At 36.9% G+C, this 16,634-nt stretch overlaps 1 protein-coding gene across 1 annotated transcript in view; it reads left to right on the top strand.

Annotated features, from left to right (window-relative positions):
* CACNA1B (calcium voltage-gated channel subunit alpha1 B) overlaps window positions 1–5,622 on the top strand; it is a 3,578,581-nt gene extending 3,572,959 nt beyond the window's left edge. Inside the window, exon 49 of the mRNA XM_044058770.1 lies at window positions 2,705–5,622. Within this exon, the coding sequence (XP_043914705.1) occupies window positions 2,705–3,244 (540 nt within the window). The 3' untranslated portion in view covers window positions 3,245–5,622. The remainder of the gene's footprint in view (window positions 1–2,704) is intronic.
* Window positions 5,623–16,634: the final 11,012 nt, after the last annotated feature.

Raw genomic sequence — 16,634 nt, forward strand, 5'->3', positions numbered from 1 at the left:
GTATATGTATGTACTAGACTAAACCACACAAGCTTGTGTATGTCTTTGCGCAAGCACACACTATTCTTAACTTCACCCAATATTAAATATTTCGGATATGATTCCTCCTGACATAGCTGAAATATATATTTCTAAAACTAGATTTGTTTGGGGCAGTGGTGCAGAGGTTAGCATTGTCACCTCACAGCAAGAGGTTCTCTGGTTTGATTCTCGACTGGGGTGCCTTCTGTGTGGGATGCATTCGTGCAGGTTTCCTCCAGGTACACCAGTTTCCATCAACATTCCAAAGACATGCAGTAGGTGAATTGGACACTCTAAATTAGTCCTAGGTGTGTGTGTGTGTGTGTGTGTGTGTGTGTGTGTGTGTGTGTGTGTGTATGTGTGTGGTGCACCCTCAGAGGAGGGTTGGGCTTTGGGCTAGTAACCCGAGGCATAAAACCTGTAACTGCTACAGAAGCAGCGGGCATTGAAAGGTGCTCATTGCCTAATGTGTACCACATGGTGTGTAAACGTGAGAGAAAAAGAAAACTAGATTTGTTAAAAGGATGTCTTGGTACCCCCCCCCCCAAAAAGAAAAAGAAAAAAGTCATCTGATACTTAGCGCTATATTCATGTTTTAAAGTTGTTAATAAATAATTGTTTTTGATGCAGGCAGATCAGAAAGCTGCAAGCTCTACTCTCTCAATAGCTGTCTGCATTGCTGTTCCAATACTGACACTGCAGTGTTGCACAAGTGGGGTGATGCACTGTTCAGGTGCCATCATTTGGCTGAAACATTAAACTGTGTTCCTGTCTGTCTGAGTTTTGGTTGCTCAGGTGGATATAAATGATAACAAGGCACTCCTCAAAAAGAGTAGGCTTCTTCATTTACAACATTAGTCTTATTTACAACATCTATACAAATACAAGCTTTTTTTTAATATGTATACACTATTTATGCAAAAATACTATTTACAGTTTCATCTCCCATCACTCATTTTAACATAGCGGAATGTCATTTTCTTACTATCTCCCGCATCCCATTTTAGTATGCAGAATCTCTTTGTACTTACAAATTAACTAAAGCATAAAATCAAACGTTTATCCACTTTTCCATTTGCAACATAAACATCATTGTCAGGGGTTAGATAATAAGTCACTTTAATGTCTTAATTTTCATTTCGCATAATATATTGGTAGCTACATACTGCAGTAAATTAAAACATGACAAAGCACTGCTTTTCAACATACACAATTTGTTAGGAAGCATATCTAGTAGTTTTTCCACATTTACCCGCTCAACAATGTTTATGCACTTCCACTGCCTTTGGGTCCAGGGCTTGGTTCCAGTGGGATGTGGGCTAAGGTCTATGTAATAGAGCAATGCTGTAGAAACTGTTACTTGAGTCTAATATTTAAATTTGTGGACTTCATTCTGAACATTAGTTTATTTCTGACTTTAATGAATCATGTTCTTTCATTCGGTAGCTGGACTGTAATAAGGGAAGTAAAGTCATGTGTTGCTAAAAGCAAGAATGTAAGGATCATCAGCTGCAATAAAAACAATCTTAGCAGAGATGACCAGCATTCTGGTGTATTCCAGTGCTGTCACTGTTAAATTTAACCTACAATTCATAGCTGCTGAGGTTTGACAAAGAAAAAAAATATCTTGTTACGTGGATTTTGGCATCAAAATGTTGCTGCTGCTTCAACCTAGTAACACTTTCAAGATCACATTTCATATCAATAAACAGCATAAGGGACACTCCACCAAAGGCATTATGGACTACATTAAACTGCTAGGCATGGAACTTTAATGTTCTGGAAGGTCACTTCTATGCCATTATTCAACAAGGTCCTTATTGACCATATTTTCGTAATTTTAATGAGATGCATTTTTTTCCTAGCTGGAAGTATAAAAAGAACTATCCAAATGATTCACAGCATATGTTGTCCTATACACTATGATGTTTATTTGCTGATCTCATGAAATTTGCATAATGCATACCAAAAGGGGAGTGATGATGATTTCAATTGTCTTCACAGAAACATGCATGATCTCGTCTTTTTATGTGTACACTATAAATTTAATACATTTTGAATTTTAAATGGAGGAGGGCAAGTTGTGTTGTTGTTTATTTCTGGGTGGTACTGTAGTAGAAAATGTTATTAAACCTGCAAGATCAATATGTTATACACGAGATGGCCAACATATGGTAAACCAACATCATGGATTGAAAATTTGATTATTTTTTTTTTAACTGAACTCTTCCCTTTACCATTTTATGTTTCATAATAAATTTGTCACTATGGAGTGGGGGCTGAGGTGTTACTGTATACCCATTACATCTGCTGTTGGAAAACCATGCCAGCCATAAATAACATGTCTTTTAAATGCTGTTTGATGAATGCTAATGTAATAGACCTTTCAGTGTTTTTTATTCCCCTTTTGATTTGTTTACTGTATTCTGAATAGTAGTACTACTACAGTAAACCTTAATGGCTCCTTCTGCTCGTCATAATATTTTGATTCTCCAGTCCTCTTAACATCTTTCTTGTGTTTCTGTTCTTTAATTTGCCCCCTTTCTTGTGGTTGTTTGAACGTTTTTATTTTCCTTCCTTCTGTGAACTTGTGTATCCCTTCTGTCAATGTCCCTATGTTTTCTGTGCGTGCATGTCTGTCTGTTTTTTTATTTTGATTTGCTTTGTTCCAATTTTTGTGTAGGGCAGTGGTTCAGTTAATGGGAGTCCAGCGCTGTCAAATTCTGGTGCAAGCACTCCGTGCCGAAGTCGGAGACAACTTCCACAGACGCCTCTAACCCCTCGTCCCAACATCACATACAAGACTGCCAATTCATCGCCTGTACATTTCTCAAACTATCAGAGTGGCTTGCCAACATTTTCTCCAGGTCGACTCAGTCGGGGTTTGTCAGAGCACAATGCTTTACTGCACAGTGAGTCTCAAAGTCATTCAAATATTATGGTTGCTAGAATTGGTTCTGATCCTTATCTCGGGCATCGTGATGACAGTGACTACATATATCACAGCCTACGTGATGATCCACTAACATTTGAAGAGGCGGCAGCTACAAATTCAGGAAGATCATCAAGGACATCTTATGTTTCATCCTTAACATCACAACCACACCAAAGTCGAAGGGTTCCCAATGGCTATCACTATGCCCTGGGTGTCAATATGGGCCCTGGGACTGGGACGAGAGACCGCAGACACTACCATGCAACAGATGAAGATGACTGGTGTTAGTATGCCATTTGGGCAAGGCTGGCACATGTACAATATTTTGATGAGTTTTATCATCTGAAGGCTGATATAGATCTGATTGTGTATAAATACATATATATGCACACGTATATATTATATATGAAGTAAAATGACAGATGGAAGGAAGAAGAAATTTGGAGTATCAGTGTGTATCAGTTCACTACACCTGGAAAAAAACAAACATTCAGCCTGGTGATTTTTAAAGTCACTGAATTTGAACATTAAGCAAAACAACTGTTTTGTTCTGATTTCCCCATTCCCTACCTAGTAGATATTTCACAACACAAAACAGATGCCAAAATCATCTGCACTGTATGTGAACAGCAGACTTATTCTGTTGATTGTATATACTGTACATGTGTGTGCATTCATCTTTGGAAGACAGATGTAAGATATAATTATGTATTTTATCTCCTGTAAAAATAAATAAAAAGGGGGTGAAATTATTAACTGTATTTATACATTAATTATAAAAAAGAACATTATTGAGACTTGATATTTTAGGGAGAGAGTGACTATTTTAAATGGAGCCAGTAAACAAATCTTGAGCTGCTGATGATAATGCACTATGCCATTTGTATTTCTCTGCTTCAGTTCATGAGTACTTTCCTTTTGTACATTTGTTGTTCCAGCATTTTCATTAAATTTAGGGGACAAAGCAAATGTTTAAACATGTTGACCAGGTATCTTCCTACATATCTCTGTTGTTTTTTTTTTGTTTGTTTGTTTGGTACTGCTGAATTTGTTCAATGTGCAAAATTGTCTTTATTGTCTGTATTTCAGACATATTTGCCTGCAGAAAAATAGTTGCACAATGCATTGAATTTGTGTAATTTTCTTGTGCAGAATGTGCATATTATGTAATTTTATGTTGCAGATAAATGTATCATAGCATGCAGTGTGGGAGGGTACAGATATAACTGCAACCAGACATGGTGCACGATGTTCTGTTAACTTTTAAGCATCCGTCCCAAAGGGTTTGCAGAGGGCTATGTTATGTGGATGATTTTGGAATGCCAGAATCAACTTTGCTTGCTGCTGTTCCTTTTATTGCAACATCTCCATCTGAGAAGTTTACAGTATGTATGTGGTTTCAGCAAAAAAGGAAGAAATTTTCACTGTTTAAAGGAATAGTAAGACATTATTTTACATTGTATGCATTTTTGTAAATTGTACAAAAATTCCATGTGTAGAATTTAGTCCACTGTCATTCCAGGTTCTGCCATTTTATTAACTACTCCAGTTAACTACCAAGTGCCTAACCTTTTAAATATCTCCAAGTGATGATGCTGTCTCTTACTTAAGTGCATCAAAACTTGGGAGAGGGAGCCTGGAAGGTATGCCTGGAAGACAGGTGTATAGCATCATATATGTGATTTATAAAGTCAGAAATATGAATAAGTACTAGCCAGAGTGACACCAATGCTAACATACATAGAGATTTCAGTAATTCAGTAAACTGGGCTTTTATCATTGAATGGCGCAGCTAGTCCTGCAACACTACACATACAGGGGCAGCATAATTTGTGCTATGTTCAAGGAGAAAAATCATACTGCATGTTCAGTCTTTAACTTGGTTTATAAAGGTGATAAACACAAAGTTTTATGTGAGTAGTTTGTCTATGTTGAGGACAGTTTGAGATAGCATTGATGTTGCCTTTCTTTTTAAAAAAAAAAATGTAGTAAAAGAAAAAAATGCACTTTAGGTGAAAGTGCATGCTCTGAAAGATCTGTTACGGATAATGGATGTTACTTATCAGTGGGGCTATGCAACAAATTAAGAATTTTAAAATGATTTTCATCCATTCTGTAGCTTTACCTGCTGGATTCTCCAGTTTCAGGCTTCAGCATGATTGTGACCAAATGTTTTATATGTTTCCTTATATAAAAGGCACAATGTTTCTTTTAAATTTTAAAGAAAATGGGATGTTTTACTTTAAGAAGCAAAAAGTAAAAAATATATAATATTTCAGACAATGCATGCACCAACTGTACCCACATTGCAGGTTTAGGAAGAAAAATGTTATATACACAGTTATGTTTTATGACTTTCCCAGCTATACAGCAAGTTTTAATATTGTCAGCTACAACACTGAGAAAAAAATGGGTGCATGATTCTTAAAGATGGACCACACAGTTAAGGTGATAAGCAAGAAAAATCTTAAAATTTGTGTACATGTAGCTAACCAGTATATAAATTTGTTAGACCCTTTAATGATGAAGCCACTCCTTAAGATAGAACTCTGTTTATGCCTCAGCATTCCTATATTTTGTACAGCCTCTATTTTCTGTGCTGTTTACTTCAAAATTATAGGAATATATACATACATAAAACACATGAGCGCACGCACACATATATATATATATATATATATATATATGTACATATATATATATATATATATATATATATATACACATACATACATACATACATTCATCTATCTATCCATAGGTGGATATAGCTAGAGAGATATGTATGTATAATAGTGTACTTATGTGTAAGGATATATTTTCCCTGAACTTTTCATAGTGGGTTGCCAAATGACAAAATGCACCATCAAGTTTTCTGCATCCAGAATACAGTTTAGTAGTGGCTGTACTTTGAATAAGTAATGTTTGCATGTAATAATTTATGAACCATGTGCATGGAAATTGTTTTTCTTCGTACTTTTTGATACAATGTATTCATCAGTTGTTAATTTGTAATTAAATTTGTTATAAATTGGGGGTTTGTGTAAAAAACAATTTATACTAAAAAGTGTTCAGAAGGTCATTAAAGAGTTCCATACATGCAAAACAAAATTGGAACTAATTTTAAAAAGTCCTATGACTGAATAATTCACTGCCTGACTAATGTTTATTAGCCAAATTCTGAATTCTGCAGTTGTTTCTACCATTAAATTTTGTATGAAGCAAAAACCTTATATTAGCATTTAAATAAGCATAAAATACAATGAAGGAAATCTTAAAAAGTTTTTTTTTCACAAGAAATTTTTACCTTCAATTCTTGTGACATGAAGTATTTAAAACCAACCATTAAATAAGGTACTCAGCTTCCCGAAGCCTGCTAAATCTTGCTGACTGAGGTCAAACTTCCAAGTTCAAAAGTCACCTAATAAATTTTTTTTTAAAAAAACTGTTGGACTGTGATTTTGTTATTTCATTTACAGTAAACTGTGCAATCACATAAGGAGACCACAAAGCATTTAATGGAATTCATTAGATACATATTTAGTGAAAAAATAACATTTTTTCTGTAGTAACTGAACTTGTAACTTGAATCCCTGTGTTCCCTGATAAGCTCTGGATTCCAAGCTAAATGCATAGAACATGTTTTTTGTTTAAAGTGGAGCTGTGTATAAGCATTATAACAGCATCAGTAGCTCCTTGAGAAGAGGTCACTGTATCAGTAAAAAAAAAAAAATATTTAGCCTTGCTGTACGGCATAGGGGATGGCTTATCAACTGCATCACAGATGACCAGGGTTCAACTCGTTGCTCAAGTACTGAAACAACCAGGCAGGGAGGTGGAGTAGTAAAGATGATCTGTGGTCCACTCATTTCTCCCATGGAGAAAGGAGTAGATGACTGCATTCATGGGCACACTTGACATTACTGACCTCCAGAAAGAGACCAAGAAGCTTATCACTTGTGCCTAGGGGGTGGGGAAGTGATGCCTGGAAGAACACCCTTTGTGGAAGTGAGGAGAAGTCTTCTGTTGTCATCCCATTGGAAGCTTTCACCCTATGCTTCCTGGCTGTGTGCAGTAGGGATGGGGGAATACTAAAAAGAAGAAAACCTTGAACCACCCCTGAAGAATGCCAGAATGATTGCCCCTTTGGCCTAACCTAACCTCAGTGAAGGAGGCAAATAGGCTGACTGGCCAGGCGGGGGCTGATAATAGTGAGAGTAAAAAGTTAAAAATAATACTAACATTTGGGAGATTACCCACCTTGTGAATGTCTTTTACCAGCCAGAACTTGTAAAAGTAGTGGCATTTGTTTTCTGTGTTGAACAAGTCTAGGTCTCCTATTTGATAGGTAGTGCCACATTGTTGCGCGTATTTTTTGTACGTCCTGCATTGTTCCATATTCTCTTCAGTTCTCCAACCCAGAATTCCCAAAAGGGATGAATGCTAGCACAAATTCCTGTACATAGTCAGTGTAAAAACAAGAACGTATTTTCAGAAAACAGTGTGTATTTTTAAAAGTGTGCATACAACCAAAGATCTGCCCAGAAACCATCCCTTTCTTTTAATAATAATAAAATACATAAGGAATAAAAAAATATTTTAATATAAAGCTGTAGTGTACTTACTTTAGTTTGCTTTTAGTCTTCTGTTCTTATACACATTTTACCTGTATCCAAAATGAAAGTATCTCACTGCTTAAGATAGTAGGTGTGCTGTTGCACTGTAACGTCAAAGAGGTATGTGCATATCAAGTGAGAAAATACTAAAAATGAGCTGTATACCATCTAATTTGGTACAAAAAGGAATGTACAAAAATCTCTGAACCCTCACTGTAAAAAATAAGCTTGGATATTAAATGTAATCTGTTATAATCATGGGCTGCAAATTTGTCTTGCAACTATAAGTGATAAAATCTTGTTTGTAAAAGACTTTGTAATAGAATAATTTAGTAGCCAGGTGCTATAGACTATACAAACAAATCTCATTAATGGACAATCACTAAATCCAAATGCTGAAGCAGTCTTGTAGGCAGTATCAAACTACTTTGCCTTTTCATAACAACTGAAGAATGTTGGCAAATAGAAATAATCATAAAAATTAGGGGCATCTGCTGTCAACACAGTATAAGAGTATGTTAAGAGAAGTTTAAGGTAACCAAAATACACAGTTGTGGATGAAGTGCTAATAGTAAATCAAAATCATTTATTTCCTCCTCCCTTTTTGGGGTATTTTTATTTTTTATTTTTTTATTTATTTTTGTGGTGTTTTATTAATGCTAATAGTAAATCTCCTGATAATAACTGTCAATAACTTTCTCAAGTTTTATAAGTAATTGTGGGCATAACAAACGTCCACATTGATAAAGATAGCTAGTTGGCGGAAGCTTTATTGTTGCATTAAACTCTTCTCAATGATTAATTGTTATGGTAAGTATACTCACTGTGCCACCTTATTTTGGAGAGTGGTCACTGTAGCAGTAATTTATATCGTATAGGTAAATCCCCAAGCAGTACCATATCTACTCTCTGGAGGATAGAGACTATTTGGTAAAAGGTTTTCCATACTAGTAATATAACAAATGCAGGTTATGAGTGCTAGTAGTAAATGCATACGGGACAATTATTCACCTGACATAGCAAGTTAAATTATTGCCTGCAAAAAAAAAAAATAGTGAAGAATAATAATTCTACTATAAAAAGAACGGAAATGTAAAAAATGAGGTAACATACTAAAATGTGTCACATTAACAATGTAAATACCAATGCACTGTGTAGCACAAAACATAAAAGTACATACAGTATTTCTGTAGCAAGGTGAACTACCTCTTAACAAATAAAAAGTAGCATAAAAAATGTACTTAAGGATGTATTAGTGGTCTGCCTGAAGGTAGTTTTCCAAACTAACTTTAGTTTAATACTAAGAAATTAAAATAACAGTAAATTTTATGAACATGCTCTCTTTATCTAATGACTAATAAAATGATTGTATAAGGAATGTTTTATTTGAATATAATGTCAATAGATAGGTTATGTACTGATCACAATAGATATGTAAGAGTTGGTCCTTTCTACATAACAGCAGGACTAAAACTGGTAGGTATTAGGAGCACTTTGCAAGTAAAATTTTACAGGCTGCTGAGTACCCTCCCCCTATCCATTAATGTAACATGATGCCAGGTCTATCGAATAGGTGATGGTCACTTTTAACATGCAGGCAGAGGCCGCATGGAAGTAGTGTAACTTTGAGTTATGCCAACAAAGACAGCAATCTGCTGCTTCTGAGGTAAAATGGGAGGTGTGCACATTGTCCTAACTAAATGAACAAAACTCATACAGGCATGCTATCACCAGCTATATAAGGCCTATTATCTTGAACGATTTTTCTGCTGATAGATAAAAAGGAGTTCCTTTTCTGACCTGTGTGTACTATGATTATTAACTGTCCTTGTTTTAATGTTCAGGAGTTGACACATATATTTAGAAATAATCAGTGTTTTTAAAGATGATTTTCAAAAAGGTCATGTTTCATTTTTGCTGTTTGAGATTCAAAATGCAATCCACTGTTGCTGTATTAAGCAGGTTTGCCAGAATAAAAATTGGGTGCTCATCAGCCAGGAATGTAGGAGCACAAACAATATTAAATGAGTCACAGAAACAATAAGATGCCTAGCCATATACAACTATAAGCAGGCATATTTAAAGTTCTTGCCTTTCTTTTTAAACACTTAACATTACTCACCTCCTGAATCAAGCAGGGCTGTACATGAAAACTTTGATTGATATATTTGTGCCTACCTATTCAGTCATCAGGGCTATATTTAAAGGTACTCGAAGCAGTACTTTGTGTGACCTCTAGGATACCTTATTCTATAGCCTGAGAATAAACTGAGTTAGGAACTTATTCCAGTGAGTTGTTTATTTGATGGTGTAGATTTGAGTCCCTAGTACGTGTGTTTGTACAGCCACTGCTTTTGTGAAGAAATGAGAGCTCAAATAGGACTGGGTCTTTCATTGGTTGAAACCTAAGTCACAGATCACCTTGGAGCAGGCACTACTGGGATAGTTGAAGGATTTAAGGCCTTTCATTTTCTTGGTTAGAAATCTTTGGGGCCTTTCCCAATGAATGATATGTTTGAATTTATACATACCAAAGTGGAAGATTGTATTTGATGGTGGGTGTAATAGAAGAATACAGTGGTAAAATGACCTATCTGAATCTTGAAGAAATACCCTTAGACCTTAATTAAGCCAAATAGAGAGAGATTTCCTGACTGTGGTGAAGACTTAATGATTAAATGAGAAATAGCTATCCTTGTAAGTAACCAGCTCTCTCATTATTGTATCCTTCTGAAAAAAAGTACCATTTATAACATGTGAGGCAGAAACAGTGGAAGCAGCTTTTTTGCCGCTCATTTTACTATGCTTCACTTCTTTTTTTGCATTTAGCTTGAGATTGTTCATTGATACAGCAGGTTTATGCATGTTCCAGCCCTTGCTGCAGCTGTTTACCATCAATGGATGAGTATATACGTGTATAAAAGTGCTCAGATCATCAAGCAGAGTTGATCATCCACAATTCAGGGATATTTGCAAAATAAATGCTAAACAGGAGAGGGTCCAACACAGATCCTTCTGGTATGCCATTAGATACAGCTCCATGCTCAGAGAGACTACTGGCAGCTTCTACAATCTGAGATCTGTTGAATAGTCAGTTGCAATCCAATGGACAATGTAGGGGGTTACATTAAGCTTTTCAAAATGACCAGCATGGAAGATAATGGACTATGATGTTTGCAGATGACATTGTGATCTGTAGTGACAGTAGGGAACAGGTGGAGGAGACCCTGTAGAGGTGGAGATATGCTCTAGAGAGAAGAGGAATGAAGGTCAGTAGGACTAAGACAGAATATATGTGTGTGAATGAGAGGGAGGATAGAGGAATGGTGAGGATGCAGGGAGTAGAGGTGGTGAAGGTGGATGAGTTTAAATACTTGGGATCAACAGTTCAGAATAACGGTGAGTGTGGAAGAGAAGTGAAGAAGAAAGTATAGGCAGGATGGAGTGAGTGGAAAAGAGTGTCAGGAGTGATTTGTGACAGACGAGTACCAGAAAGAGTGAAAGGGAAGGTCTACAAGAGGGTAGTGTGACCAGCTATGTTATATGGGTTGGAGACAGTGGCATTGACAAAAAGGCAGGAGTCAGAGCTGGACGTGGCAGAGTTAAAGATGTTAAGATTTGCACTGGGTGTGACGAAGGTGAACAGGATTAGGAATAAGTATATTAGAGGGTCAGCCCAGGTTGGAAGGTTTGGAGACATAACCAGAGAGGCAAAATTATGTTGGTTTGGACATGTGCTGAGGAGGGATGCAGAGTATATTGGGAAAAAGATGCCAAGGATGAAGCTGCCAGGTAACAGGAAAAGAGGAAGGCCTAAGATAAGGTTTATGGATGTGGTGAGAGAGGACATGCAGGTGGTTGGTGTGACAAAGCAAGATGCAGAGGACAGGAAGAAATGAAAACAGATGATCCACTGTGGCGACCCCTAATTGGAGCAGCCGAAATAAGAAGACGACCAGCATGGAAGATAATGTCAAACATCTTGACCAAATGAAGATAAGTGGGTTGTACTGATTGACCACTGCTCATGGCCTCTGTAGCTTTTCAAAAGAAACTTACAAAGTCAAACTGATTGGGGTCTAGATTGGATAAGTTGCTTACGTCTGCAAAAATGAGTTGTGCTATGATATGTGTAACGAATTTACATGTAAAATTGTTTTTGGTTGATTGAGTGGATAGTAGTTGGGCTAAGTTGGGAAGGACTTTTTTTCAGGAATATATATATATATATAAACATGCCTAAAACTTTTTAACCCTACCCTACAGGTAAAGAAATGCAAATTAACAACTATATAATGTCATCCTGCTACAGATGGGATTCATACAAAAGATTACATTTACTCTTGATGTTGATCTTTATGGTTACAAACACACCATGTTCTCATCAGCTGAACTGTTCTTTAGGGAAAAGGTAAGTCAATAAAGGATGCCTTGGCTCCTCAGCTAAATCTGTCATTAGAAACCATGCTTCTTCACACATAGCAAAGCAAAGTGCAATAGCTCTATCCAGCCCTTCTGTGGTATTATGAATACATATAATGTTTGAGGTGCTTATGGACTAAGATAGATTTTCTTGTCTTTTACAAGTTCATGTAGCAGACCATAAGTTGTATGGTGCATATTATCTGTAATATCATGGCCTAAATACCCTATATGTGTAACGTACAGTGTAGTAAGTCACTGCTGCAGTAGCCTAAGCTATACGGGTTATATCCTGCCAAGGATACAACAGCCAGCCAGCTTCAAAAGCTTCAGGGCACCTTCTATGCACCCAAACTGTCAGGCAGTTTGAGTTGAGATGACTAAAAGACCAGTTTGGGCATGAAGCGCTTCAGAGCGTTCCTGCCAGCAGAGAAAGAGGGAGGGGAGGGGCTATGCTAGGAAGAAGAATAAATAAATATCCACATCCTGGCATAAAAAACACTCCCAAAAAAAGGGGGGAGGGAGCAGTAATAATTTGAACATCTGCTGTTATGGTAAGTTTAACTTATACAACTGGACTATGTTCATCATATTAATCACTGTTGCAGTAACCTTAGATACATGGGTAGATTACTATAGATCACTACATTTGGAAGGTGGAGTCCAGGAGCACCTGGAGAATGGTTTTAGCAAAGGCTGACCTGGACTTAAAGAAGGAATCAAGCTTATAGTGCTTTGTAAAAGTATATACAGAGGACCAAGTAGCAGCGCCTAGAATATTTATAGAGTCCAATATTTTTCAAAAAGCCATAGATGAAGCCAAGGTTTTGGCAGAGTGGGCTTTGACCCTGACAGGGATAGTTTGGTTTTGGTGAGTATAACAAAGGTAATAGCTTTAGACAACCATTTAGAAATAGTCTGTTTTGACACAGGTTGTCCCTTTTCTTACCTTCACAAGAAATGAAGATCTGAAAACTGTAGTTCTGTAAAGATAGTAAACATCCAAGGTATGGAGTATCCATTCTCCCTCATTTGTAGGTTCATGAAAGACTACAGGGAAATGGATAGTTTGGCTTAAAGTAAACTCAGATACAACTTTAGGCATAAAAATGATTAGTTCTGAAAGAAAGCCTGCCTCTGTGGAAAATGAGATAGGGCTGACTGGGTCTATATTAAAATCATCAAAAGCTTAGAAAAGAGAACGATGATTTATCAACCCCATGTAAGGGAAAGCTTACAAACTCGAACACTTAAAACATAAAGTGGGGGGCTTCACCCACCACACCACCCCTATTTAAATATACCAACTCTGAGATCGCACTACAGTGACAAATACAGCAAAGTAACATACACAGCCAAGCAATTTCTTTCCCAGGGAAAGAATTTGCTTATATGCCACTTCGTCATTTTGCCTTTTGGTCTTTTCAAGTTCGACCAAGATGCATTTGAAAGAATGCATCTTCGGTCATTTAATAGGAATCCTGGCTGACTCATCATAAGAGCTTGAAATTCAGATTCTTATCTTACATAGGTCAGAACAATATGTAAAACTGTTTCCATGTTAATAATCTGAAGTCAGCCTGGTTAAGATGGTTCAAATGGAGCAAGTGTTAACTTCTCCTACACAAAATTAAGATCCATGAAGTGGCCACCATTTTTCTTGGAAACCTCTTATGCAAATTCCCTATCAAAAAATGTTCACATAAGAATGCATTGAAAGAGGAGGATCCATGGGCAGACATGCTGAAATAGCTGATAAATTAACCTTGAGAGAGGAATAAGAAAGGCCATAGGATAGTAACTTGTACAAATTTTGTTAAACCAGAGAGCAACTATCTGAATGGATGTTGGTTATGTTGTTGACACCAAGAAGAAGAGAGTTTCCATTTGCTAACATATGATTTTCTAGTAGCAGGCTTTCTTGCCTCCTTTAGTATCTGCTGCATGTCCTCAATAAACAGATGCTTAAAAGGAATTAAGACTCTATCCTCTGGGCAGTCAGTTGACGTTCATCAATGTCAGGGTGTCTCAAACACCCCAGTTTTTGCATGAGTAGATCCAGTCTGTGAAGAACCTTGTAATAATTGCCCCTGGCCATTTCAGAAAAAGGGAAGATCCATGGTTGACTCAGCCAGAAGATAGTCACCACAATGATCTTGGGGGATTCCTTCTGAATCTTCAGAAATACCCTGGATATTTGTGAAAGGGGTGAAGAAGCAAATGGGAACATTCCTGTCCAAGGAAAAGAAAAGACATCTATCTTCCAGGCCATCTTGCATGAGATTCTAAAAGAGAAACTTTTCAGAGACGAGGCAAAGAGGTCTACTTGAGGAACTCTCCACAGATGGATCAAATCTTGGCAGACACCCTTCATTTAGTTTCCACTTGGGATGTTCTTCCCTTGTCCTGCTCAGCTCTTCTACCCCACAATTTTGCTCTGATGGTATGTAGGATTCCTATAGAGTGAGATTTTGTTCTGAAGCTTTATCCCAAGTAAACATGGCTAGTCTGCAAAGGGGTTACAGCCAAGATCCCCTGACTGTGGTATCATTTGTAACAGCTTGCAGAGGTTCAAGGATCAAAGATAATTCAGAAAGTTGAGTGCTTTGATCAGGGCAAGCATCTCTTTAATATTTATGTGCTTGTGTTTGTCCTTAGTATCCCACACACACTGCAGTTTTATCACAACTGAAATTGCTCCCCAAGCAAAGTCTGAGGCATCTGTGGTGACTGCTTTGGAATAGAAGGGGAGGCCTGGATTTAAAGATATCAATGTTTCTGACAAATTTCTCTTCTGACAAACCTCAGCACTGGGATTTGAAAAGACAAAGGGTGTTGGTGCTGTGACCAAAGAGACTTCAATTACCACCATATATTTTTCATGTGGAATATTGCCAGGGTTATCATGAGAATCATATAAGCCATGAGACCACAGTTTGAGTGGAAAATCTTAGAAATAGATCTAGATATAGATCTATTTTTTCTGTAAAAGAAAAGCTCTTTGAACTGAGGTGGTTAAATGATATCCCTGGAACACAATCCTGTGTGAAGGAGTCAGGAAAGATGTTTGAATGTTCTCTTAGAATGCCAGCTTATGTAAGAGATCTCTCACCCAAGAGAGGGATTTGTGACACTTCAAAAAAGGCACTGTAAAGATAAGCAAGTCATCTAAATATGGAAAGGGTCCAAATGATAAGGCAGAGAACTGGTAATGTGGTCTAGACACACATAACCTTAAGAAATATCTAAAGTCTGGATTAATAGGTACATAATAATGAGCATCCCTTATTTATTCGCATTTGATTCCCAGGAAAATCTGACTGGGTAGAAGTCCATTTTCAGCACAGGCCTGGAGAGAAAAACTCCACATTATTAAAAAAATTAAAAACAGTAACTTTACTATCTTCAAAAATAAAACAAAAACATCTGCAGTTTAAGTAATTATAACAAATTAGACATAATATAAAAACATTGGTTAAGATTTGATACAAGGAATATGACAGTGTAGTGTTACCAGGAAACTTGAAATAAAAATGGTATGCTGTGATGTGACAAATTAGAATTTGGGCACTAACACAAACAGCTTTAAGAAAGAAAGATCCAGAACTGACCTCTATGCATTTTCTTTCTTTGGCACTAAGAACATCCTTGGGTAAAAACTCTTCCCCACCTGAGAATGAGGAAATGGTTCTATCACTCCTTGGGACAGCATGTGATAAGGAACTGGTGGAAACAAGAGTCTGATATGGAGGATGAGGAATGACCCCCCTGGAAAGCAGGAATTTCCTTCCACTGCCATCTGTAACCTTGATGAATGGTCTTCAGAGTCCATTTCTCTGAAATGATCTATTGCTAAAGAAAAAAATTAAGATCAAGACTTTATAGGAGAAAAAAAGAGGCCAGGATGGGAGGGGCTCACAAGGTCTCTTGAATAGTCATTCAGACTTGTTGGACTCTCCTTGGTTTTGGGAGGTTCGAAGCTTCTTTCTGGAAACCCTTTGCCATGTCTTCTTAAATGTCTGTTTACCTGTATTTTGTTGAGACCGTTTGTTCTGTTTTTTGCCAATACTGGATGAGGAGTTAGAGAATCTCTTGGAAAAATTGGAAAAGGACAAATAAAATCTTAGAGATTCTCTGGATCAGTTTACCACTTTCATCACCTCTGCGTCAGTGAGGTCAAAAATGAATTTCTATCCAAAGGGAAATTTAAAATCTCATTTTTAACATAATTTTCTATTGTCTGTTGTCTGTTTTCATCTGATTCAACCACTGGGGAGGTTCTGAGAACACAGACATGCAAATCTCCTCAAAACAGTACGAGTGACCTTAGCCCTGGAAGAATTATCAACAGAGTCATGCACATGCTGTAAACAATGAGTAGTAACCTCTGCAATAGAAGAAACTAAATTATTTAAAGCAGACTTTTCTTCACAAGAAGAAACTGCAGATAAAGCATTCCTCATACTTTCACAATTAACATATGAACCTGACAATTTTAAATTCTGCAAATCAGAGTTGCAGAAGTATGCAGTTTATCCCCCATACTTAATAATTTTCCCACCCTTACCAGAAAGCGTATGATTGGAATTAAATGAAAGTTATGTAGTTATCATAAAACGTTATTTACTTATGATAACAGA

This window comes from Protopterus annectens, chromosome 16.part0 (assembly GCF_019279795.1).
Source record: "Protopterus annectens isolate FY-2018-M chromosome 16.part0, PAN1.0, whole genome shotgun sequence".
Lineage (NCBI taxonomy): Eukaryota > Metazoa > Chordata > Ceratodontiformes > Protopteridae > Protopterus > Protopterus annectens.